Source organism: Cherax quadricarinatus, chromosome 84 (genome assembly GCF_038502225.1).
Source record: "Cherax quadricarinatus isolate ZL_2023a chromosome 84, ASM3850222v1, whole genome shotgun sequence".
NCBI classification, from domain to species: domain Eukaryota; kingdom Metazoa; phylum Arthropoda; class Malacostraca; order Decapoda; family Parastacidae; genus Cherax; species Cherax quadricarinatus.
Window position 1 is genome coordinate 12,907,442 of NC_091375.1, and position 26,546 is coordinate 12,933,987.

Below are 26,546 nucleotides of genomic sequence, written 5' to 3' on the forward strand. Positions count from 1 at the left end.
TTCCAAGTTATTCTTAGTCAATAAAATTGAGAAAAATAAAATCAGAGGTTTTCTTCCAAACCTAATATTTTTTTCGAAAAACTGCTGCTTATTATTCATTTTAGTTCATTTCTTATTTGTAATTCAATTTAATTTCCATGTTGAGGCCCCCCCCCCAAAAAAAAAAAAAATTAGTGCCCCGGGCCTCCCAAGGTCTAAATCCAGCCCTGGGAATGTAATATTATTATTACATGTATTTAGGTGGTTGCACAGTCCAAGAAAGGTATCCCCCTACTGCATAACCCCAGCCCCCTGTACTTCCATACATGTGAAAGGAGTAGTGCAGAGTGCAGCATAAGTATTTAATGCTGTTAATCAGCATCGAAGATTTTAAGTGGAAGGTAAGATATATTTGCAAGTTATCACATGTAAACTAATATATGAACGTAACGGAGGGACACTGCAGCAGGCCTACTGGCCCATACAAGGCAGGTCCTTCTCAAAATGCGACTGTTTGTACAACCTTTCCCAAAGCTTCCAATTCCTCTTAATAAAAATTAACAAATTACGTCATACACAACTTGACGCTGACTAAAATTTTACACCAAAAATTACCACCTTTAAGGTTTAGTGCTTTGTTTAAATTATAATAATAATTACCAGCTTTAAAAGTTTCAGCAGTGCTGTATAGCCCTTGTGGTTTAGCGCTTCTTTTCAATTATAATAATGAATCCTTGTGCTCCACTTCCTTGGATCCAGTCTCAGTGCCTTCCATTTCACTCCCTAAAACACTTGACTATATTGGAAATTAATATCCTCAGTGGGATTAAGTCTGGTCACTTTGGGGGCTTTTATCAGAGGTAATTTACACATCTGACTATATAAGACCAGTTCAGTCATTGTGAATCTGTGTGGAAAAAGACACTTATGTACAGTTCAGGACATTTATTAAAGGAAACGTTTCGCCACGAGTGGCTTCTTCAGTCCTAATACAGAGAAAACTAAGAAAACATTTATATATATAGTGGCAGGAGTCAGGTGAGGGGACGCGTGGGTAGAGGTGGTAGTAGTAGTGGAACTAAGAAGGTGAGGCTAGAGAGGGACCTGCTGGCATCATGTAACACCAGTTCCCAGGATGGGTAATATCTTCTTGATTAGTAATTTTGAAATACTGTAACTACCGGATTTTTGTTTTATAGTGTTACTGACGGTGATTAGTGTAGCTTCAATGCATTTTCTCCGTCTTAAGTCGTCTTCCTTAATCACATCCTTACTACTACTACTATTACTACCACTACTACTACCACTACTACTACTACCACTACTACTACTACCACTACTACTACTACCACTACTACTACTACCACTACTACTACTACCACTACTACTACTACTACTACCATTACTACTACTACCATTACTACTACTACCACTACTACTACCACTACCACTACTACCACTACTACTACCACTACTACTACCACTACTACTACTATTACTACTACTATTACTACTACTACCACTACTACTACTACTACTACTACTACTACTACTACTACTACTACTACTACTACTACTACCACCTCTACCCACACGTCACTTCACCTGACTCCCCACTATATATATGCTTTTGTGATGAATGGTTTGAGAAACCGACAAGTTTAAGATTGAGACACTTATGCAACATATGGGAATCTTTATTCAGGAAACGTTTCGCCACACAGTGGCTTCATCAGTCCATACAAAGGATAAACTTGAAAAACAGGAGGAGAATGAGGTAATCAGTCCCTCAGCCTTGAGAGCTGTATAATCCTCCGGGTTTAGCGCTTCCCCCTTGATTATAATAATAATCAGCCTTGAGATGATGTGTTCAGTCCATCAATCTTGAATAGAATACGGCATATTAGCGGAGAAGCAGCTTATAAACCGTATGGCAGGAGAGGTGCAGCAGTCATAGGTGGTGTCACATTAGTGTCTCAATCTTCAACTTGTCGGTTTCTCAAACCATTCATCTACAAACCTGTCAGACACTGCAACTTCTTGGGATCTTAATACTTGGGAATTCTTCGCTTGCCTAACCCTTGGGCACGACCTACTTCCACATTGGACAAATGTGACACCACCTATGACTGCTGCACCTCTCCTGCCATACGGTTTATAAGCTGCTTCTCCGCTAATATGCCGTACTCTATTCAAGATTGATGGACTGACCACATCGACTCAAGGTTGAGGGACTGATTACCTCATTCTCCTCCTGTTCTTCAAGTTTATCCTTTGTATGGACTGATGAAGCCACTGTGTGGCGAAACGTTTCCTGAATAAAGATTCCCATATGTTGCATAAGTGTCTCAATCTTCAACTATCTATATACGTTTTCTTAGTTTTCTCTGTATTAGGACTGAAGAAGCCACTCGTGGCGAAACGTTTCCTTTAATAAATGTCCTGAACTGTACATAGGTGCATTTTTCCACATCTTGTCGGTATCACCACACCATTTCCTCATTGTGAACCTGCCTAATTAATTTTAATAATGCAGAAATAATGGAAATAAATGGTATCAAATACCGACACAGTGAAAATATAAACACATATGCAGTATAATGTGATCCTTTATTGGCAACGTTTCACCCACACAGTGGGCTTTTTCAAGTCACACACAGATCTACCTGGGGTGGAAGGTACGGGAGTATTTATAGTCATGTTCAGAATGTTGAGGTCAGGTGGAGAATGCTGCATCTGATAATCTACCTGGTGGAGTTATAGAGTCTTGGGTAGCTTGGCAGGGGTATTGGACAAGTTGTGAGTAGACCTTCTGTAGTGTTCTATGTTCTTATGTGGGATAGCGATGAAGAAGTTTCTTGGCGAGTGGTTCAGCTATGTTATAGAAGCCGTTGTTCTGGTTGAAATTGTTGGTTATAGAGATAAGCGATGATTCCAGGATTCTTCTGTATTGAGTGTTGTCTTCTGTGGCTATAAGTCTTGAGTTTCTGTAGTTAATGAAACGATTTTGTGAATTGCGAAGAAGTCGACAACACTCTTCTTTTCCTTGATGTTCTGCTCTGCAAAGCTGACCACGAACTTCGTTTTAAAGTCTATCGAAAACCCACCAACCAAAACGATCTTCTCCACTTCTACTCTCACCACGACACCAAAACCAAACGTGGTGTAATTATAGGCTTCTTCCTGCGTGCACTCAGAATCTGCAGCAATGAGTTCCTTGAGGAAGAATGCACTATAATTGAACAAGTATTTTCTAAACTCCACTATCCTCGTCACTTCATCAGAGACTGCAGTTAGTTTAATATGTTGATTATGCACCCCATACCCATCCTGTGGGCGGTAGTCAAAAGGTTACAGAGGTACATAATTGGTCCAGGGACTGGACTCCAAAGTTTTGATAGCTGAGCAAGTTACAGAGGTAATGAATTCACAATTTACAAAGGTAATGAACTCACAATTTACAAAGGTAATGAACTCCAGGTAGGTCTAGTCACAATCATGACAACAGACGGCGGGCATTAAACATCTTCAACACACCCAGAGAAGACACTGCCAAGAAGAGATACATAGTCCTCCCCACCAACTCCATTGCCAAACATGTTTCCAACATCTTTTCCAATACATCATTCCAAGTATCTACCTCCACAACCACGACCATCAAGGACATCACCAGTAGTAGACAGGACAAGCCTCCATCCTCTGCAGGGGTATACATAATCCCTTGTGAACATCAAAATGGTATACAATACCGACAGGTTGTTAGGTAACCTAATATAATCCCTTGTAATGACTGAAACAAATTATATGTGGGCGAAACATCAAGAGACCTCCAAACACGTATTTCAGAACTCTAATATGCAAGCAGGACTGACGATACAAGGAATGCCTGTGTACAACATCGCAATTCACACAACCATTTAATTAACTACAGAAACTCAAGACTTATAGCCACATAAGACAACACTCAATACAGAAGAATCCTGGAATCATCGCTTATCTCTATAACCAACAATTTCAACCAGAACAACGGCTTCTATAACATAGCTGAACCACTCGCCAAGAAACTTCTTCATCGCTATCCCACATAAGAACATAGAACACTACAGAAGGTCTACTCACAACTTGTCCAATACCCCTGCCAAGCTACCCAAGACTCTATAACTCCACCCGGTAGATCATCAGATGCAGCATTCTCCACCTGACCTCAACATTCTGAACATGACTATAAATACTCCCGAAACTCTCTCCAGGTAAACTCCAGGTACCTTCCACCCCAGGTAGATGTGTGTGTGACTTGAAAAAGCCCACTGTGTGGGTGAAACGTTGTCAATAAAGGATCACATTATACTGCATATGTGTTTATATTTCCAATGCAGAAACAAGGTTGCAAATGACCCTTAACAGGGTTGAATGGATGGATAGATATAGAAATATATTGTGTGGAGACAGCTAGAGAGATGTAGAGCTAGAGAGATGCAGAGCTAGAGATGTGTAGAGCTAGAGTGATGTAGAGCTAGAGAGATGTAGAGCTAGAGAGATGTAGAGCTAGAGAGATGTAGAGCTAGAGAGATGTAGAGCTAGAGAGATGCAGAGCTAGAGTGATGTAGAGCTAGAGATGTGTAGAGCTAGAAAGATGTAGAGCTAGAGAGATGTAGAGCTAGAGAGATGTAGAGCTAGAGAGATGTAGAGCTAGAGATGTGTAGAGCTAAAGAGATGTAGAGCTAGAGAGATGTAGAGCTAGAGAGATGTAGAGCTAGAGAGATGCAGAGCTAGAGTGATGTAGAGCTAGAGATGTGTAGAGCTAGAGAGATGTAGAGCTAGAGAGATGTAGAGCTAGAGGGATGTAGAGGTAGAGAGATGTAGAGCTAGAGAGATGTAGAGCTAGAGAGATGTAGAGCTAGAGATGTGTAGAGCTAGAGAGATGCAGAGCTAGAGTGATGTAGAGCTAGAGGGATGTAGAGCTAGAGTGATGTAGAGCTAGAGAGATGTAGAGCTAGAGATGTATAGAGCTAGAGAGATGTAGAGCTAGAGAGATGTAGAGCTAGAGATGTGTAGAGCTAGAGAGATGTAGAGCTAGAGAGATGTAGAGCTAGAGAGATGTAGAGCTAGAGATGTGTAGAGCTAGAGAGATGTAGAGCTAGAGATGTGTAGAGCTAGAGAGATGCAGAGCTAGAGAGATGTAGAGCTAGAGAGATGTAGAGCTAGAGTGATGTAGAGCTAGAGAGATGTAGAGCTAGAGTGATGTAGAGCTAGAGGGATGTAGAGCTAGAGAGATGCAGAGCTAGAGTGATGTAGAGCTAGAGAGATATAGAGCTAGAGCTGAGATACACATCAGGTTAATACGGCGTCACTGGTGGTCGCCCTATACTCCCCTAACAACACCTGGGGACACAAACAAGGCGCCAGAAACTGCGAAATATTTATCATTTATGGTGTCCCAGACTTCGCCATTTGTAGCCACTTGACAAATATTGTCCCTGGGGCTGTTGTGTGTGAGTAGATGATATTTTGGTTGAGGTTTAGCCATAGTATCTCTGACAAAAACCCAAAAATTCTGCTGTCAAAACCCCTCCCCCAAAAAATTTCTGTCTGGCTGATTGTATTTAAGTGAATTTTTTTTCAGGTTTAGTTACACAGTCTTAAGTGATTACAATTTTGAGATATATTGTGTAAATTACTCGGGATAACTCCGAAAAGGGTCGAAATGACTTTTTTTTTTTTCATTGGGGTCCTCTTGTTGCAAAAATGTAATGGACTTAAAGGGCCCGAAAAATCTAGAGTAAATTGCCTGGGCCAATAAAGGTCACCCGCCTGCAAATCAGTTTAGGTTTATGCTTAAAAATCACTTCGTGTTAAAGAATTAATCATACCGATGCAATGCTGAATCATTCGACCAGTTTGAAACGACCCGAAAAATACCAAAAAAATTACGATCACTTAATTTAAGACACATAATGTATAGTTAAAATTGTACTGTTGCATCGTAAATTGTATGAGTTGTAAATACTGTTATTTGTTTTGTGCTGCCCTTGTGCCAGGCTCGTGGCCTGGTTGGCAATGCTCTTGCTTCACACTCTGTGCATCCGGGTTCAACTCCCGACAAGGGTGGAAACGTTGGACGTGTTTCCTTACAAATTCCTTACAAATTCTGGCCACAAAATAGAGCGAAACACCAACGTCAAAGACCTGGGAGTGATTATGTCGGAGGATCTCACCTTCAAGGACCATAACATTGTATCAGTCGCATCTGCTAGAAAAATGACAGGATGGATAATGAGAACCTTCAAAACTAGGGAGGCCAAGCCCATGATGACACTCTTCAGGTCACTTGTTCTATCTAGGCTGGAATATTGCTGCACACTAACAGCACCTTTCAAGGCAGGTGAAATTGCTGACCTAGAAAATGTACAGAGAACCTTCACGGCGCGCATAACGGAGATAAAACACCTCAATTACTGGGAGCGCTTGAAGTTCCTAAACCTGTATTCCCTGGAACGCAGGAGGGAGAGATACATGATTATATACACCTGGAAAATCCTAGAGGGACTAGTACCGAACTTGCACACGAAAATCACTCACTACGAAAGCAAAAGACTTGGCAGACGATGCAACATCCCCCCAATGAAAAGCAGGGGTGTCACTAGCACGTTAAGAGACCATACAATAAGTGTCAGGGGCCCGAGACTGTTCAACTGCCTCCCAGCACACATAAGGGGGATTACCAACAGACCCCTGGCAGTCTTCAAGCTGGCACTGGACAAGCACCTAAAGTCGGTTCCTGATCAGCCGGGCTGTGGCTCGTACGTTGGTTTGCGTGCAGCCAGCAGCAACAGCCTGGCTGATCAGGCTCTGATCCACCAGGAGGCATGGTCACAGACCGGGCCACGGGGGCGTTGACCCCCGGAACTCTCTCCAGGTAAACACCAGTTGTCCCGTTCACGTAGCAAGCAAGTAGGTACCTGGGTGTTAGTTGACTAGTGTGGGTTGCATCCTGGGGGATAAGATTGAGGACCACGATGAAAATAAGACAGTCCCTCGATGACGCACTGACTTTCTTGGGTTATCCTGGGTGGCTAACTCTCCGGGGTTAAAAATCCAAGCAAAATCTTAGTTGTATTTCACTGCTATAAATCTTATTAATTATAAAAATTTTGGCTATCTGTCTTTAGTAATAAGGTGGGAGACGACCGACTTGTTGAAAAAAAAAAAAAAAAAATGAATACAGTGGTACCCCAAGTTTCGTACAGCTCCCAACTTGAAAAATTATGTAAGTGCATTAATGTAAGTGCTTTTGTAAGTATATTTTTGGAGGTCTGAAATGGACTAATCTAATTTATATTATTCCTTACGGGGACAAATTCGTTCGGTATCGGCACTCGAACAGTCTTCTGGAATGAATTATGGCCGAAACTCAGGGTACCACTCTAATTAAAATTTACCACTCTGTAACCTATGTCTTCATTTTAAGTAGTGTGTAAGTATTAGTCTGTCCAAAATGCCCCGGCATGTTAGTGGCTTTCTTTGTACTTAACACTTTACAAAATGTAAATCACTCGCTTTAACCATTGCAAAGAAATAAAATTTGTATTTGTATTAACTAAAAAAAGAAAATGTGCCTAATATAGCAAATTTGAGCCTTTGCATAATAATATTCCTTGTGCAGACATTTAAAAGATTGTAAAAACACTTTCCTGGTATTCTTTTTTGGTATGCAGTGTCCGCGGTTGTGTGTATGAATTTTTAATAAACTGTACTGGTAATTTTCAGAAATGGTTGCTAGACTTGGATGCCGTAGATGACCACAACCATCATGAACTTCATGTACATCAGAGACGTTGAGGATGAAATTGCCCTGGAGGGGCTGGATGGAATAACAATACAAGGTTTGTGTCTTGGGGTGTGATGGCAATTCCTTTTCCAGAAAGACTGTCAGAGGTTATGGTGTACCGAGTACAATATTGTCCCCGTATCTGCGGGTGATAGACTCCAAGACCTATGGTAGATGCCCAGAATTGCAGATACAGGGGTTCTATAGTATGATCAAGTTTTATATTACAGGTCGACCATCACTAATCCGGCAATCAGTTATCCGGTTCCATCGGTAATCCAGCACTAATTTCAGCTAGCATAATTTCAAATTTCATTATTATACTGACTCAGATCATTATACTGACGCAAATTTCATCACTATACTGACTCAGAAATTGTGTAGATGGTTGTAAATCCGGAGGAGAAAGCAGTGATGAAAATGAGGAAGATATAGCAGAAAGAGTCTCTATTGATAGGTTAATTAAGCGTATTCTAACCTAACCACTCTGTAATCCAGCAAACTCACTAATCCGGCACACTACAGGTCCCAGTGATGCTGGATTAGTGATGGCCGACCTGTACTACTTAACCCGTAAACGGTCCAAGCAGATCTACATTCATATGCGTAGTGCTCCAAAAGTAGATCTACGTTTTTTTTTTACACGTTTTCAAATGTAAAAAAAAAAAAGATCTACTTTTTTTTACATACAGTGGACCCCCGCTTAACGATCACCTCCCAATGTGACCAATTATGTAAGTGTATTTATGTAAGTGCGTTTGTACATGTATGTTTGGGGGTCTGAAATAGACTAACCTACTTCACAATATTCCTTATGGGAACAAATTTGGTCAGTACTGGCACCTGAACATACTTCTGGAATGAAAAAATATTGTTAACCGGGGGTCCACTGTACTTTCAAATGTTGAAAAAACGTATATATACGTTTGGACCATTTACAGGTTAATGGGAAGATGTAAATTGTAGTAGAGTGAGACTATTTTGATTATTAACCCAGGATATTTCACGGAGGTCAAGCAGTGTTGTTGCTTCCTCCTCCAGGATATGACCCGCAACTGTTGATTAACTTCTAGGTACAATATCTAGTTACTTCTAGGTTGAACAGAGGTAACAGCTTGTGGGAGATTTGCTCAAGTATCACACCTTGCCCATGACTCAACTCTGGTCCTTTGGCTGCGAGCTGGACACACTTCGGCTGAAGCCTAAATAGTTTTGTCATTTCTATGAACTTTTTCTTTTCAGAGCTAAACAGTGCTTCAGCCCTCAAAGTTATTTCACATAGAGTATCATATTTACAACTTAGATTACATATTTTTCAAAAACCCCATAAAATTTCGATGAAATTCAGAAATAATTTTGAATATATCATATCAATAATACCTATGCTTTTAGTAGTGCTGTGAGCTGAAGAATTTAGGTTTCATTGTAGTATGGTACAACTGAATTATACTATGACCATTCACTTAGAAAAACATTTAATACAGCAAGTGAAATGTTTACATTATTTCTTTGTACCATATTTAAATAAAACTGTTTTTTCATATATTTTTTCATTACAGGACTGTGGGTGAGGCTAAAAATGAGGCCCAACTTCGAGACTAACATGCCCATCGATGACAATAGCAAAGCATTTCTCTGGTCGCTCCTAGTTTTAGATGATGAGATATCGATGTATAGGCTCCCCACTCCTCGAGATGAGCTCGTCATCTTTAACAGGCATGTTGTTCGTTTCCGCTTTTGTAGTGTTGTAGCAAATTGGAAACAACGAATAATAAAAAAATTAAATCTGCGTAACAGATTTAGTTTTATTATCTTTTTCAAAGAACCTACCTGTAATATATCGCTCTATTATCATCTGTTAATGTTGACTTTCATAAGAAATAATATATCCATAATAAAGGGAGATTTGGGCATGGGAAAGATAGTCAGAAAAAAATGGACTATTCAATCGCTTCTCTGGGTTACCCTTCGTGAAAAACATTGGGTAATCAAACTTTGCAAGAACTGAATCCTGTAAAATTATAGGGACATCTTATACACTGTGTGATTCATATAGGTTTAGTGCTGGTAAGGCATGTGTGTCATCAAGAGGCGACTAAAATGCTGGGAATGAGGAGCTAGTAACCCCTTCTCGTGTATATATTATTCAATTTAAAGAGAGAAATTTTCAGCCTGCCTTGGTGGGAGACGGTTGGTACATTGTAAAACAAAAATTGTTGAATATAATAATAATAATAATAATACTGTAGTAATAATGTGGGGTCAGAGTATTTCATGCAATTTTTAACATGAATGTTAACCTATTTCTTGTCACTGCACAGGTATGAGCACATGGATCCTGAGCTGGGTATTGTTCTGGAGCCAGAAGAAGAACCTAAGGATATTTATCCATTCCATACCATTGATGACGGATTAAAAGGAGTGCGTGGGTCTTGTAAGTTGTACGACGAGCGGGTTGATGTCACTTGCTTGGTCACTGAGAAGACACTACAGGAGGTGGAGATAGAGTGAGTCACTATTGATCATATTTGTCAAGTTCTTGGTTGATCACCCTTCAAGAGAAAGATGGGTTGCTTGATGCTGGTGAAGGGCTCTTGATTCAAGGAGTTGGAGTTACTTTTCCTTCCTTTGATGAAACCTGATTGCCTCCCATTCCCCAGCTGTTGTAAGACACCTAGAGGCTTAGCTCTTTCCCATAAGTATAATAATTATAATGTAGCTGGCCAGATGTTTAATACTAGATGTGGTCTTATTTCTAGAAACCTTTAAAATGCTTAATTAATGTTGTTCCTGAAGACTTAATTCTTAGTTTCAAACACTAATGAATTACTCTCCTCAGGTGCCTTGATGAAAATGAAGGGCTCTTGATCAGTGAATTGGACCTATCCCTTCTTTATCCTTTTAGCTGCTTGTTTAAGAAATATTTCTAGAACAAAGGTAAATGCTTTTAAGAGGTTAAAACACAAGTTGCTGCCGGTTGTGCTAGTTCCCCTTCCCCATTTTTTATAAACTTGCATTCGTTGGAGGTGAATTTTGATAACCACTTACCAGACTAATTTTGCAACTTTTTTCAGGTTCATGTTGGCTTTGCTGGTCTTCTCCTGTTTGGACTTTCCTCATTAGCCTCACCATATTAAGCATCAACCAGTACTTAGTGATTATGTGAGATATTAACCCTTAAACTGTCCAAACGTGGATTTACGTTCACATGCGTCGCACTCCAAACATACATATACATTTTTTTTGCATTCTTTCAAATGGGAAAATAAAGGTCGGAGCACTACGCACATGAACATAGATCTATGTTTGGAGAGTTTAAGGGTTAAGATTGAATTTGTGGTGAGCCTTCTTATTTTGAGAATATATTGTATTGCAGATACGGTGAAACGCTTGTGTTGGTAGCAAGTCAGATGCTTCGTAATAAAGCCCTCTGTATATCTACCTGCATTGATAAATTCTATGACTTGACTCTCACTCAGTACATCCTTTTGGAGCGCATTGGCCGTTCACGTCGCATGGGAGAGATCACTCAGGGCAAGGTAAGCTCCTAATGGTTGTATTAAAGTAAAGCACCAATCATGACCGAATTCCATGCATGCATGGAATGAAGAGCCCGGCTTCAGTCCAACGCTTACGGACATAATCACTGTAGTATCCATGAATGAAAATACAGGACAGCATTTCGGTGGGAACACTCAACAGTTGTAGTTGGCTTAATACGTAACTCTATGTAATATGAAATAGGTATAAGTACTATAAGATATATGCATACACAAGTTTTGTTGTGTATCTTAACATTGATAAGTGAAAAAGCTGAATCTCAGATGAATGAAAAATAAGACACAGAATGGAGAAGATGTGTGTAATTTAGCTTCAGTCAGAAATCCTTCTCAGTAGATGAGGATTTCAAAATACTGATAGTGTTTTCTATTCTCTCTAATTTGGGGTTCATTTGAGATTTACTTCTTCACACATGCTATGTAGTAAACCCACAATTTATGCTGACTTTGAAAATGTGGGACCAAATCCAGGAGGTCAATTGATTCAGAAACAGCGACGTCCATTGATTACAAATTGTTCGTTACTGTTATGGCCGTGAAGAATCAATCACATCTCCATCACGGCCACCAGCTCCTCCTCATTAATTAATTAATTAAGTAGAGGGTTTCCTTGTAGCGAGTGACCTAATAACATTTCCATTAACCCTTAAATGGTCCAAACGTATATATACGTTTTTTCAACATCTGAAAGCATGTAAAAAAATGTAGATCTTCTTTTTTGTTTTACATTTGAAAATGTGTAAAAAAATTTTATCTACTTTTTTTTTTGTTATATTTGAAAAATTGTAAAAAAATTAGATCTACTTTTGTAGCACTACGAATTTGAACGTCGATCTGTTTGGACCGTTTAAGGGCTAAAGATGGTGCTATGTATCACTCTCTTGCTCGATTGCTATCGAATTATTATTTTTCAGGTTAGTTTGGCATTAATGGGCGAGAATCCTAAGTCAATGTTTTACCATCGTAAACGACTGATTAAGCTGAACCTGATCACCAAACAACCACACCAACAAAAGGGCAACAAAGGACAGACACATAATGGGTCACTTCTGCATCTTACGAGGTTAGTGCTTTGCTTCTGTGACACTGAGAGAAGGTGTCAGGTTACTCGTCAGCTGTATTCAGTATTTCTTTAAATTAAACCATAAGAATATTTCTCTTATGTTATAATGGCAAACATCTTCAGACATGTTAGATTATAAATGGAAATTACAGGTTTTACGTGGAGAGACGGTCAAAGTTCATGATGATGATTCAGCGAGCAGTGGAGATACTGAAGAGTAAGCCTGGCAACACTGCCCCCTATACCTTGGTCAAGGAAGAGATGGGTATGCCAGAAACATCTTGCAGGAAGCTCTTCAAGAGCTCAGAATTTCAAAGGTAAAAATTTTCAGTATGTGAATTTTTATTAATGAGGCTGAACTGTTGTAAATACAGGTGCTCCTCGACTTCCGACAAACCCATTGGAAGATGAAAATATTGTAAGTTGAATATAAATATAATACTCTAAATGAATAAGTTACTAACTACTGTCATTGAATAATTAAATAAAACAAATAATTACAGTAAGTGTAAGCAAGGTAGCATTTATGAAGGAATTCAGGGAAACCAGCAGGCCGGACTTGATTCCTGGAAATGGGAAGTACAGTGCCAGCACTCTGAAGGAGGGGTGTTAATATTGCAGTTTTATAACTGTAGTGTAAGCATGACTCTGGCAAGACAGTGATGGAGTAAATGATGAAAGTTTTTGTTTTTCAGGCCACCCTGCCTTGGTGGAAGATGGCTGATGTCTTAATAAAAAAAAAAATTAAAATCATCGAAATATCGTAAGCTGATAACAATTAATTTCTTACGAAAGCCAAGCCACAGATTTTTTTTTTTTTTACACATCGGCTGTTTCCCACCAAGGCAGGGTGACCCGAAAAAGAAGAAACACTATCGTCATCGGTTTTATTGTCTTGGAATGCATCTCTAGTTTTAATAATGGACTGTATGGGAAAATAGGTTCAGAATACACTGTACTATACACTTCAGTTGCAATAAGTTTTCAGTTAGGCATCTCGTTTGTTAGTTGGGAACCTCCTGTGTTCCCAAATTACATAGAAAACATTCTTTCTTGAAAAGGGTATTTTAAGTATTGTTTATGCTGTACAGTATTTGTTCATTATGTGAATTCTAAGCTGTAGCAAAAAAACTAATTGATCTGGTTAATGCACCATTGAACACTCACTGTTCCTTTATAACTACGCTAATGGCAAAAATTATTTCCAGATACATAAAGAATATTTCGTCTCCCTACCGTAAAGTGTATCCCGATGCACTGCCCTCACAGTGGCAGTGTAAAGGAAAAGAAGCAGAGAAGTTTGTGCGTGTGTTGGAACTCATCAATCCTCAAATTGACCCCCTGGAAGTATGTAAAGTTGATGAAGTGCTCGATGAAGAGGAAGACGATGACTCTTATCCTGGTATCCTGGATCAACACCGTGTAAGACCTTTTTTTTTTTTTTGTACATCAGACAGGGTGAGCTAAAGAAAGAAAACACATTCTCCATCACTCTTTCCCTAAATGTCTTTCCAGAAGAACATTAAAATTAAGAATCTTTATTTCTGCATAATAGTGTTTGTGCAGAGGTAACTAACATTAACATTCTTTAGTACAATATCTCCTTTCAAGGTGAATGACTTGATGTTGCTAAAGGGCTCTTAATCCAAGGAGTTAGAGCCCTGTTTCCTTGGATCATACTTGATTGCTTTCCTTTTCCCCCGGTACTATATGACCACAATGGGTTTATCATTTCCCCCATGCATATAGTAACATTTTAGATAACCATAATGATAATGATCATGTACATGAATGGTATATAGTGCCGACAAGATGAAGAATTACACATGTGCACCATCTGCATATCTTTATTTGTATACAAATAAATTTTGTATACAGATGTGCACATGTCTTATTCTTCATCTTCATGATAATGATCACTTTTTCTACTGGGGTCATTCTTTTAATCAATTGTGATAATCTCCCAGGACCTCCATCTACCAGTATTCACTTTGAGTGCTGGGATTATTATTTCTGAAATTTTTCAAGTACATTAAGCTTTTATAAGGCTATTTTATGCATATGTGTAGTGCAATATTTAATAGATGCAATTGACAAAGTGCATAGAAAAATTGAGATAGTTGTAATTGTACATTTATGAGGTAATTACCCCAAGATAGTCATTGATCCTTTTGTTTTAAGGAACAGGTATAAGAGGGCAGGAGTTAAATGCCATTGTTTTGGCTGCATCATGGAGAGATGCTTTTCATTGTGTTGATAGGGTTACTAATTTGAACTGTGTATAGGCAGGAAGGAAGGGAAGGAATTGGATTCTTTTGTGATGGTTGTCATGGAGAGATGTTGCAGGTACTTGAGAAATATTAGTGATGTTCATTCTTAGGTGTTTGTCATCTTTCTTATTGCTGGGAAATAATGCATGATCAGAAGAAACCATATCATTCATTTCGAGTATCAAATTGTAATGAATAAGGCTATTTTTGCTTTCAACTTGTAATGAATGAGACTATTTTTTTGCTTTACTGGTAAGATGCAGGTATAATGTACACATTATATGGTAGGTTCCTAACAACACGGAAGGGCAGTTGCAAAGACTGGGCCAGGAGGTGAACATATAACAACTCCATTAATTAAATCTGAAGTTGAAATTTCCAAAATTTTAGCAAGGATTTCCATGTCTAAACCTGAATTACTAGCATTATTCATTGTATATATTATTTGTATATTTTACTGTTTTTTTTAACACGTCTGCCATTTCCCACCAAGGCAGGGTGGGAAATGGCCAGTATTTTATAAAATTAGGGATCACGAGATTTATAATGAATTTGCAGGTGGTTTGGGGTGTTGGTCTGCTACAGCAAGCATATGAGGTGGTAGAGGAGGCAGGTCCAGATGGGGTCTCCCAATCAGATATGGCTCGCTTGCTGGGACAGACTAAGCTCGACTCCCGCACCATCTGTCGTAACCTCCAGCGGCGCAACACCGTCCATTCTCTCATGAAGGACGTTTGGAGGCAGCGTGTGTCCCGCTATGTTTCCCACAAGTATGCTAAAACAGGCCATCTAACACAAGAGTTCAGGAAAGAAAGACAGAAAATGATGTCGATGATGGAGCAAGACCAAAGGGAAATAGACAGACCCTCCACATCTAAGCAGGTGAGAACATTTTAATCACTGTTTGAAAGTTTTCTAAGGTGTGAAGAGTTCACTTGGCTGATGGACAAGGTGATATATAGTTAAAATAGCAAATGGAAAATTTTGATTTTTTTTTCAATGCCCTGGCCGTGTCCCTTCGAGGCAGGGTGACCTAAAATTAAAACGAGTTTTTCTTTTTAAATTTGGAATGTACTGTACTTTTTTTCTTTTAACACGTCAGCCGTTTACCACTGAGGCAGGGTGGTTATTTTATATAATTTGATCACAATGGTAGATTTAGTGTGAACTAAGCTAAATTTGAAGAGAGACTGATTCTTATGCATTAAGCACTAATGCGCATATATATATATATATATATATATATATATATATATATATATATATATATATATATATATATATATATATATATATATATATATATGTATATATATGTATATATATATATATATATATATATATATATATATATATATATATATATATATATATATATATATATATATATATATATATATATATATATATAATGATGCACTCAGTATTGCCTACATAATATTATATAATGATTATATAAAGAATATTTAACAGAGATGTTACTACAGTGTACAACTCACACATAGGAGAAAGAAGCCTGTGATGACATAATACTCAGACCATTGACTAGACACACTAGTCACACTTTTCAGTGGTGCAGGTCAGACCGAAACATCGTTGTAAGCTCCTCTCTCCTATGTGCTGGTTATTAGTGTATTGTTCCAGTCATGGTATTTTGCTTTTTTTGTTCTTTGTTAATATGTACTGTGCTGTACTGTAATATCAGTCATAATTTCAGGAAATGTCTCGAGTCTTGGAGTCCAACTATCTTGAGGGTGTTGAGGTAGATTTGGAGTTGCAGACCTCAGAGAAGGCCAATGTAAAGACTAAAGTCATCAAAAGCAAGAAAGTATCATCATCCTCTGTGACTTCGGCAAACTCTCCGAGGAAGGAAAACAAGAAACAGGCAGCAGAGGTTGAAAATAAAGGGTGAGTGCATGGGTTGCTTCAACTTATGAAGAAGTTGTTTGTAAACCTGAACCACCTCCTTCCGCCAAAGTAGGGGTAACCCCCCCCCCCTCAGAAAAAGATACACATTAACAGTTGCTCATTCAATCACTGTTAACATGATTGATTGACCATTAGCACAGGCCCCACTGTGATCACAGTGGGGCCTGTGACCTCTCTATGGTGTATAATATATCTAGTTGGATGAATCTTATTGTAGCCAGCTGGCCCAGTTGCTTATGTGCTGGCCTGGAGTTTTACAACTCATTTGCCATGAGTTCAACCCCCACCCGTGGTATGGTTTGTTTTGGTGGATGAGTTTGGGAGGGTATGTAAAAGAAGGAAATTTAGAGTGAACACTGAAAAGAGCACATGTAATGAAAATAGCAATATTTCCACTTTAGGTGTAAATGCCATGTTTGAAAGCAGTTTTTTTGTTTTTTAATAATAATAAACTGGCCATATCCCACCAAGGCAGGGTGACCTAAAAAGAAAAAGAAAAGTTTCTCTTTTTAAATTTAGTAGTGTATACAGGAGAAGGGGTTACTAGCACCTTGCTCCTGGCATTTTAGTCACCTCTTACGACACGCATGACTTACGAAGGAAGAATCTGTTCCACTTCCCCATGAAAGCAATGTGTGGTGTGAATATTATGCAAAGAACCTGGAGTGTAGAAATTAGAAGAAGGTATTGGATTATGTAAAGTATTTTTCAGGGGGCAAAGGAGGGATTGTTAAGGTGGTTTGAGCATTTAGAGAGGATGGAGCAGAATAGGATGACCAAAAGGGTGTATAAATCCAGGATGGAAGGAAGGAAGGGTAGGGGTCATTCCAGGAAGAGATGAGGGAAGGTGTGAAGGTTTATGGAATTAGATGTGCTGATGGAGTGTGAGCAAGAAAACATTTATGAAGGGATTCAAGAAAACCAGTTAGCCAGACATGCACAGACACTACATTTCAAATGATTCTGAGCTGCAACATGTCTGCCTGTCCTTTACCCTCAAGTCCTGCTAAAGGTATTAAAACAAAATAAAATGAGATTTCTTGATTTATAATGTGATTGTGTTGACGTTGCAGGTTCTTAAGCCTGCTGGAGGAAATCAGGCTGACGTACAGCAATCAGAAGCGAAGTTCCCCTCATGTGACCACTCGTATGATGAAGAGAGCCAACATGATTATTGAGGCTGTCAGATCCATCAAGGTTATTGATGATGCCTTCAAGTTGCAGAAAATGATTGTCCAGGTAAGTTTGATGTTGCAAGCATTTTTTGGAGGTTAGTTTGAACTGTGTAAGTAAAATACAATTTTTTGTTATATAGAATACAGGAGGACCTCCAGCTTATAAACAAGTTAGATTCCTGGTGTTGCAGCTTGCAGATGGGTTGTGGGTATAGAAACAACCAATGCAAAGAAAGGTTCACAAGTAACCCACAAGTAGGAGACAAACTTATGATGACATTTTGGTCTGACTTGGCTCCCTTCCCTTCATGCTTCTGTGTGAATAGTTAATGCTCCTAGTTAGACTTAAACATCATGATGAGTTTCAGTCTCCTACGTCCAGGTTATTTGTGTATTGTTCCAGCCACGGTATTGCGCCTTTTTGTTATTCTTCACAACTTCACACTTTCAAGTGCGGATGTTTGTACGTTTCTCTCTCTCTCTCTCTCTCTCTCTCTCTATCTCTATCTCTATCTCTATCTCTATCTATCTATCTATCTATCTATCTATCTATCTATCTATCTATCTATCTATCTATCTATCTCTCTCTCTCTCTCTCTCTCTCTCTCTCTCTCTCTCTCTCTCTATCTCTCTCTATCTCTCTCTATCTCTCTCTATCTCTCTATCTCTCTCTCTATCTCTCTCTATCTCTCTATCTCTCTATCTCTCTATCTCTCTATCTCTCTATCTCTCTCTCTCTCTCTCTCTCTCTCTCTCTCTCTCTCTATCTCTCTCTCTCTCTCTCTCTCTCTCTCTCTCTCTCTCTCTCTCTCTCTCTCTCTCTCTCTCTCTCTCTCTCTCTCTCTCTCTCTCTCTCTCTCTCTCTATCTCTCTATCTCTCTATCTCTCTATCTCTCTATCTCTCTATCTCTTTTTTTTTTTCTATGTATGGGGTTATTTGTGTATTGTTCCAGTCATTTTATTATGCCTTTTTGTTCTTTATTTTTAAATTCATTGGAAAAACTAACCTCTAAGACTCCTACACTGCCTGGGGAATGGGAGGGTAATCAGTAGCCCCAATGTCCAGGATCAAAAACCTTTTCACCAGCATAAAAGCACAAAGTGGAAAAGAATTCTTCCTCCATAAGCCATGTGTGTCATAAGAGGCGACTAAAATGCCAGGAGCAAAGGGCTAGTAACCCCTTTTGTGTAAATTACTAAATTTAAAAAGAAAACCAAAAGTTTTTCTTTTTATATCGTCCTGCCTCGGTGGGATATGGCTGGTTCATTGAAAAAATAAAGTACTAATGATGCAAATGCTTGTGAAGTTCTCTTAATGCTGATTGTTTTCACAATCATTTTCTTTTAAGGCTGAAACAGAAGAAGGTTATGCAGTGAAAATGGATAAGAAGAGCCTGAACCGTCTACTAGACAAGCTGTCAAAGGGCGGCTTCCTCAAAAATATCACCGTTAAGCTCAAATGCGCTAATATGCAAAAGTCATTGCGCTTTGTTGTACACCCGAGCATCACCTTTGGTAAGTGACTCGCAGACTGTTTACAATTTTTGTTAGTCATTCATTTTTTCAGGGTATTGATTTTAAACTACCAGTATCTTGTTTTGTATCGACATTATAGCCCACCAGTTAGCTGGACTTGAGTCCTGGAGGTGGGAAGTACAGTGCCTGCACTCTGAAGGAAGGGTGGGGATATTGCAGTTTTGAACTGTAGTATGTATTGGCACCCCTTCTGGTAAGACAGTGATGGATTGAGTGATGGTGAGAGTATTTCTTCTTTTTGGGCCACCCTGCCTCGGTGGAAAAGGCTGATGGTTTAATTTTTTAATACATCATCTGTTTCCTACCAAGGTAGTGATCCAAAAGAGAGGAAACACTTCACTGCTATTCATTCATTTACTGTGTTCCCTGAAGTGTGCTGACATGACATTGCATATGGTCCTCTGAGCTGTAACATCCTCACTTTAGAGTGTTTATGTTGAACCTGCCACCTCCTTACAGTTATGATGTAATTATTTTAGAAAAGGAAAATTTCTGTGCAATTTACAACTAACCCACAATTCGGAGAGATTTTCAGATATCGTTTATGCCTTCCATGGACCATTAAGAAGTTGAGACCTGTGACTTGTGACTTCATGTTCAGGACTGGTCTGAAGTACTGTCTTAAGTTTCCTCTGGGTTTATTATGAATTGTTTTATTCATGTTATTGTGATTTTATTATTTTTTCTGCATAATATTATTAAAAATCTTTTTTTTTTAGTCTTGCTATGTCCTCTGGTATTCTGTTCATGGGAAACTACTATTTATTTTTTTTTATCATCACACTGGCCGATTCCCACCAAGGCAGGGTGGCCCGAAAAAGAAAAACTTTCACCATCATTCACTCCATCACTGTCTTGCCAGAAGGGTGCTTTACACTACAGTTTTTAAACTGCAACATTAACACCCCTCCTTCAGAGTGCAAGCACTGTACTTCCCATCTCCAGGACTCAAGTCCGGCCCACCGGTTTCCCTGAACCCCTTCATAAATGTTACTTTGCTCACACTCCAACAGCACGTCAAGTATTAACCCTTTGAGGGTTTCGGACGTACTAGTACGGCTTACGACCCAGGGTTTTTGACGTACTAGTATGCCTAAATTCTAGCGCCCTCAAATCTAGTGGGAGAAAGCTGGTAGGCCTCTATATGAAAGAATGTGTCTATGTGGTCAGTGTGCATGGTATAAAAAAAATCCTGCAGCACACAGTGCATAATGAGAAAAAAAAACTTTGACCGTTTTTTTGGAATAAATCAGCGACTTTGCACTGTATTTTCGTATGGTATTTATTGTTGTATTCTAGTTTTCTTGGTCTCATTTTATAGAATGGAAGGCATATCACAGAAATTGAGATGATTTTGACTGGTTTTACAATGAAAAGTACCTTGAAATTGAGCTCAAAGTAGCAGAAATGTTCGATTTTTACCAAAGTTCAAAAGTAAACAAATCATGCCAAGCGTCCAATACACGTCAACTGGTGAGTCTAATATTCTTTTGCAAGTGCGCCAATATGATTCATATCATTTTTTACACTAATGCAGTAGTCTGCATAACAGTAAATCTTCTATTTTTTGTGAGAATAAAAATTCAAAGTGGAAAGCAAAAGAATGTAAGAGGGGCCTTGAGACGTGACTAATGAACAGAGGAAATGTCATTTTAGTGCCAGGAATGTATTTCTTGTTTGTTCTGGACCCTATTCGGAAATTGGCATCTTTTGAAATTTGTGTGAAATTGGCAAAATTGCTAAATTCTGACCACTGTACTGGATAGTTGAAATTCGTAAATGGGTGGTTTCTTGCACTCATTCAATAGAGAAAATGGAGTTCTAGTGAAATATTCATGTTTTTTGTCGACTAGTACAGTGGAACTGGCCGAAAATGGGGCTCAAAGTGGGCAAAATCGCCGATCCGTAAACATCGCCGAGACCGCTAACTTCGCGAGAGCATAATTCCGTAAGTTTTCCATCAAATTTTATATTTTTGGTGTCATTATGATCGGGAAAAGATTCTCTATCTTTTCATAAGAAAATTTTTTTTTGTTTTTTTTTAAATTTGGCCGACCCTGAGAACGAGTCTCAGAGAGGGCCTGTCGACCCTCAAAGGGTTAAAAACCATTTGTCTCCATTCACTCCTATCAAACACGCTCACGCATGCCTGCTGGAAGTCCAAGCCCTTCGCACACAAAACCTTTACCCCCCTCCCTCCAACCTTTCCTAGGCCGACCCCTACCCCGCCTTCCTTCCACTACAGACTGATACACTCTTGAAGTCATTCTGTTTCGCTCCATTCTCTCTACATGTCTGAACCACCTCAACAACCCTTCCTCAGCCCTCTGGACAACAGTTTTGGTAATCCCACACCTCCTCCTAACTTCCAAACTACGAATTCTCTGCATTATATTCACACATTGCCCTCAGACATGACATCTCCACTGCCTCCAGCCTTCTCCTTGCTGCAACATTCATCACCCATGCTTCACACCCACATAAGAGCGTTGGTAAAACTATACTCTCATACATTCCCCTCTTTGCCTCCAAGGACAAAGTTCTTTGTCTCCACAGACTCCTAAGTGCACCACTCACCCTTTTCCCCTCATCAATTCTATGATTCACCTCATCTTTCATAGACCCATCTGCTGACACGTCCACTCCCAAATATCTGAATACATTCACCTCCTCCATACTCTCTCCCTCCAATCTGATATCCAATCTTTCATCACCTAATCTTTTTGTTATCCTCATAACCTTACTCTTTCCTGTATTCACTTTTAATTTTCTTCTTTTGCATACCCTACCAAATTCATCCACCAATCTCTGCAACTTCTCTTCAGAATCTCCCAAGAGCACAGTGTCATCAGCAAAGAGCAACTGTGACAACTCCCACTTTATGTGTGATTCTTTATCTTTTAACTCCACGCCTCTTGCCAAGACCCTCACATTTACTTCTCTTACAACCCCATCTATAAATATATTAAACAACCACGGTGACATCACACATCCTTGTCTAAGGCCTACTTTTACTGGGAAATAATTTCCCTCTTTCCTACATACTCTAACTTGAGCCTCACTATCCTCGTAAAAACTCTTCACTGCTTTCAGTAACCTACCTCCTATACCATACACCTGCAACATCTGCCACATTGCCCCCCTATCCACCGTCATACGCCTTTTCCAAATCCATAAATGCCACAAAGACCTCTTTAGCCTTATCTAAATACTGTTCACTTATATGTTTCACTGTAAACACCTGGTCCACACACCCCCTACCTTTCCTAAAGCCTCCTTGTTCATCTGCTATCCTATTCTCCATCTTACTCTTAATTCTTTCAATAATAACTCTACCATACACTTTACCAGGTATACTCAACAGACTTCTCCCCCTATAATTTTTGCACTCTCTTTTGTCCCCTTTGCCTTTACACAAAGGAACTATGCATGCTCTCTGTCAATCCCTAGGTACCTTACCCTCTTCCATACATTTATTAAATAATTGCACCAACCACTCCAAAACTATATCCCCACCTGCTTTTAACATTTCTATCTTTATCCCATCAATCCCGGCTGCCTTATCCCTTTCATTTTACCTACTGCCTCACGAACTTCCCCCACACTCACAACTGGCTCTTCCTCACTCCTACAAGATGTTATTCCTCCTTGCCCTATACACAAAATCACAGCTTCCCTATCTTCATCAACATTTAATAATAAGGGGGAAAAAACAGTGAGTCATTCTCAAACTGGAAAACAAAACAAGGGTTGCTGATCTTAGCCTATTATTGAAACTACACAGAGCTCATAATGGCACAAACACAGGGAGGCAATCCAACAATAATTAATATGAGTAATGACTATTTTAGTCTTTTAGTGAAGCTGGAATAGTGCTTACCCATTTTGTGTGTCATTTTGTCTCATGTGGCAGTCACCAACAGCCTGCTTGGTTAGAGACCAAGTTGTGTGAATGGCCCACATGGATTCTAAGCCCTTCATGAACTGCAGTACAGTGAAATACAATTTCAGTGCATTTTATTTCAGAGAGCCCACATCTCAAGTCTGCTATTGAACAGCAAAAGCTCAAATTCTTGGCTGTTGGGAGTGACCCCAAGCTAGAAGGCCGAGGAGGAGGACTAGTGGAGGGTAAATTCGAAGCACTGAGTGTGGGGAATGAGGAGAGGCATCCATTCTCATTGAGAGAGCGGGACACACTGGATGACAAGGATGAACACATGAATAAGAGTTCTGTAGGAGAAAGCATGCAGGAATTAAAGCGCATGCACCAAATATCCTCTACCAAAACTGTGTCCCCTTCCACTGACACTGCTGCGTCAGGCAGCGTGGTGAAGGTTAGTCTGGAAGGCAATGTCAGTGTATTTTTAATGAAGTTATATGGTTTCTGGATCAGTATGACCAATACTGTACTTCAGTCTGATGAGCATGATTAATTAGGTATCATGGTAAGATGTCCTGCTACTTATACGGTGTTGCACCGTGTGTAATGAGTTCCTCGCTTGTGTGGTGGAGCGCTCTAAAAGCTTCTTCCTTAGTAATTTTAGCTTTATCAGTGCCATACAGTTTACTATATAAAGTCAACAAATATTATCATTACCATGGCTTGTCTTGTATATAGAGTTGGCATTCATCAGTGCAGTAAACCCTTAACCCTTAAACTGTCCAAACGTAGATCTGCGTCCACGTGCGGGGGCTCCGAATGTAGATCTACGTTTTTTTTTACATGCTTTCAAATGGGGGAAAATCAAGGTCGGAGCGCTACGCATGTGAACGTAGATCTACGTTTGGACAGTTTAAGGGTTAATATAACTGGCTTTTAAAATTATGCTTCAAATCTGCTGGTTAAATTGTATTTTTAACTCTGTTATTATTAATGTTTATTGCAGAATATCTGTAAACTGTGTACAAAACTGTACTAGGTGTACAGTAGAGTACTTTAGGGCACGTTTTTACTATTTTTTAATGTCAGTCTGATATAATGGACACCGGTTATTAGTCTCTTATATCGAAGGATTACTGTATCACGTAATGTAATATAAAGTATCCCATGGTTTTTCAATTTATTAGACTGGATACTTTTACTCTAATGCTATTTTTACTCAATTTTTTAGCTCTATTATTTTTAGGAAATTTAAATCTTTTTTCTAAAATTAAAACATTTTTGAGGCAAAACTAATCTAATAGATTTTTTTTTTTTTTTTACATTAGCTGTCTCCCACCAAGGTAGGGCAACTTAACAACAGAAAAAACACACCTTACCCATCATTTATTCCTTGACACACTTTCCAGGTTGTTGGAGTGAAGGGAAGCTTGGGACCCAAGTTTGTGCGCATGTGTGAGCTTCACAAGCTGCTCTTCTACTTGGTTTATGGTTATGGAGGTCAGGAGCACCTGGACCAGGGGGAAGCCTGGGTCACCATAGGTGCTTTATCTCCGGAACTCAAGCTGGACCAGGAGGACCTTGCCAGTTATCCAACAGTCTATTGTCCAGAGCTGTCATGGAAGTGAGTTCGTCATTTTGTATTTTTTCGACAAACTATCCATTTCCCACTGAAGCAGTGTGATGCAAAAAAGAAGAAAAACTCTTATCATCACTCACTTTGTCACTGTTTTGCCAGAGGGATGCCAAAACTAAGTTCCAAACTGCAGAGTGCAGGCACTGTACTTACCACCTTCAGGATATAAGACCCATTCATGTGGAAAACTGGTTAGCCAGACTTGAGTCCTGGAGGTGGAAAGTACAGTGCCTACACTATAAAGGAGAGGTTTGGGATATTTGCTGTTTTGAGGGGACATCTGAACTGTCATAACTGCACACCTCTGGCAAGACAGTGATAGTGTGAATAATGGTAAAAATGTTTCTTTTCTAGGTTGCCCTGCCTCAGTGGGAGATAGCCAGTGTTAAAAGCAATACAGCCTTTCCTCACTTAGTGACGTACTCGATTACCAACAATTCGGACACTACCATCCTTGACACTACAACAACTACTACACTACCATCCTTCACACTACAACAACTACTACACTACCATCCTTCACACTACTACCACACTACCATTGTTCATACTACAACAACTACTACTACACTAGCATCCTTCATACAACAACAACAACAACTACTACACTACCATCCTTCACACTACAACAACTACTACACTACCATCCTTCACACTACAACAACTACCACACTACCTTCCTTCATACTACAACAACAACTACTAAACTACCATCCTTCATACTACAAAAGCAACTACTACACTACCTTTCTTCACACTACAACAACAACTGCTACACTACCATCCTTCAGACTACAACAGTAACTAATACACTACCATCCTTCATATTACAACAACAACTACACTACCATCCTTCATATTACAACAACAACTACACTACCATCCTTCACACTACAACAACAACTACACTACCATCCTTCACACTACAACAACACCTACACTACCATCCTTCACACTACAACAACAACTACACTACCATCCTTCATACTACAACAACAACTACACTACCATCCTTCATACTACAACAACAACTACACTACCATCCTTCATACTACAACAACAACTACACTACCATCCTTCACACTACAACAACAACTACACTACAATCCTTCATACTACAACAACAACTACACTACCATCCTACACACTACAACAACAACTACACTACCATCCTTCACACTACAACAACAACTACATTACCATCCTTCATACTACAACAACAGCTACACTACCATCCTTCACACTACAACAACAACAACAACTACACTACCATCCTTCACACTACAACAACAACTACACTACCATCCTTCACACTACAACAACAACTACACTACAATCCTTCATACTACAACAACAACTACACTACCATCCTTCACACTACAACAACAACTACACTACCATCCTACACACTACAACAACAACTACACTACCATCCTTCACACTACAACAACAACTACACTACCATCCTTCATACTACAACAACAACTACACTACCATCCTTCATACTACAACAACAACTACACTACCATCCTTCACACTACAACAACAACTACACTACAATCCTTCATACTACAACAACAACGACACTACCATCCTACACACTACAACAACAACTACACTACCATCCTTCACACTACAACAACAACTACACTACAATCCTTCATACTACAACAACAACGACACTACCATC

General features: G+C 39.3%; 1 protein-coding gene across 3 annotated transcripts in view; it reads left to right on the forward strand.

The window, feature by feature from the left end:
* The first annotated feature begins 5,330 nt into the window (after positions 1–5,330).
* LOC128704456 (general transcription factor 3C polypeptide 1) overlaps positions 5,331–26,546 on the forward strand; it is a 76,623-nt gene continuing 55,407 nt past the window's right edge. For 2 of the 3 annotated variants that reach the window (XM_070103131.1, XM_070103130.1), the window contains exons 1-11: positions 10,131–10,314; positions 11,184–11,346; positions 12,282–12,430; positions 12,583–12,747; positions 13,639–13,852; positions 15,259–15,582; positions 16,418–16,608; positions 17,703–17,868; positions 19,154–19,319; positions 23,367–23,674; positions 24,630–24,844. In XM_070103131.1, coding sequence (XP_069959232.1) covers positions 10,139–10,314; positions 11,184–11,346; positions 12,282–12,430; positions 12,583–12,747; positions 13,639–13,852; positions 15,259–15,582; positions 16,418–16,608; positions 17,703–17,868; positions 19,154–19,319; positions 23,367–23,674; positions 24,630–24,844 — 2,237 coding nt within the window. In that variant the 5' untranslated portion in view covers positions 10,131–10,138. Of the gene's footprint in view, positions 5,472–7,746; positions 7,863–9,366; positions 9,524–10,128; positions 10,315–11,183; positions 11,347–12,281; positions 12,431–12,582; positions 12,748–13,638; positions 13,853–15,258; positions 15,583–16,417; positions 16,609–17,702; positions 17,869–19,153; positions 19,320–23,366; positions 23,675–24,629; positions 24,845–26,546 lie in introns of those variants that run through there. The other variant, XM_070103132.1, reaches the window with a different exon arrangement.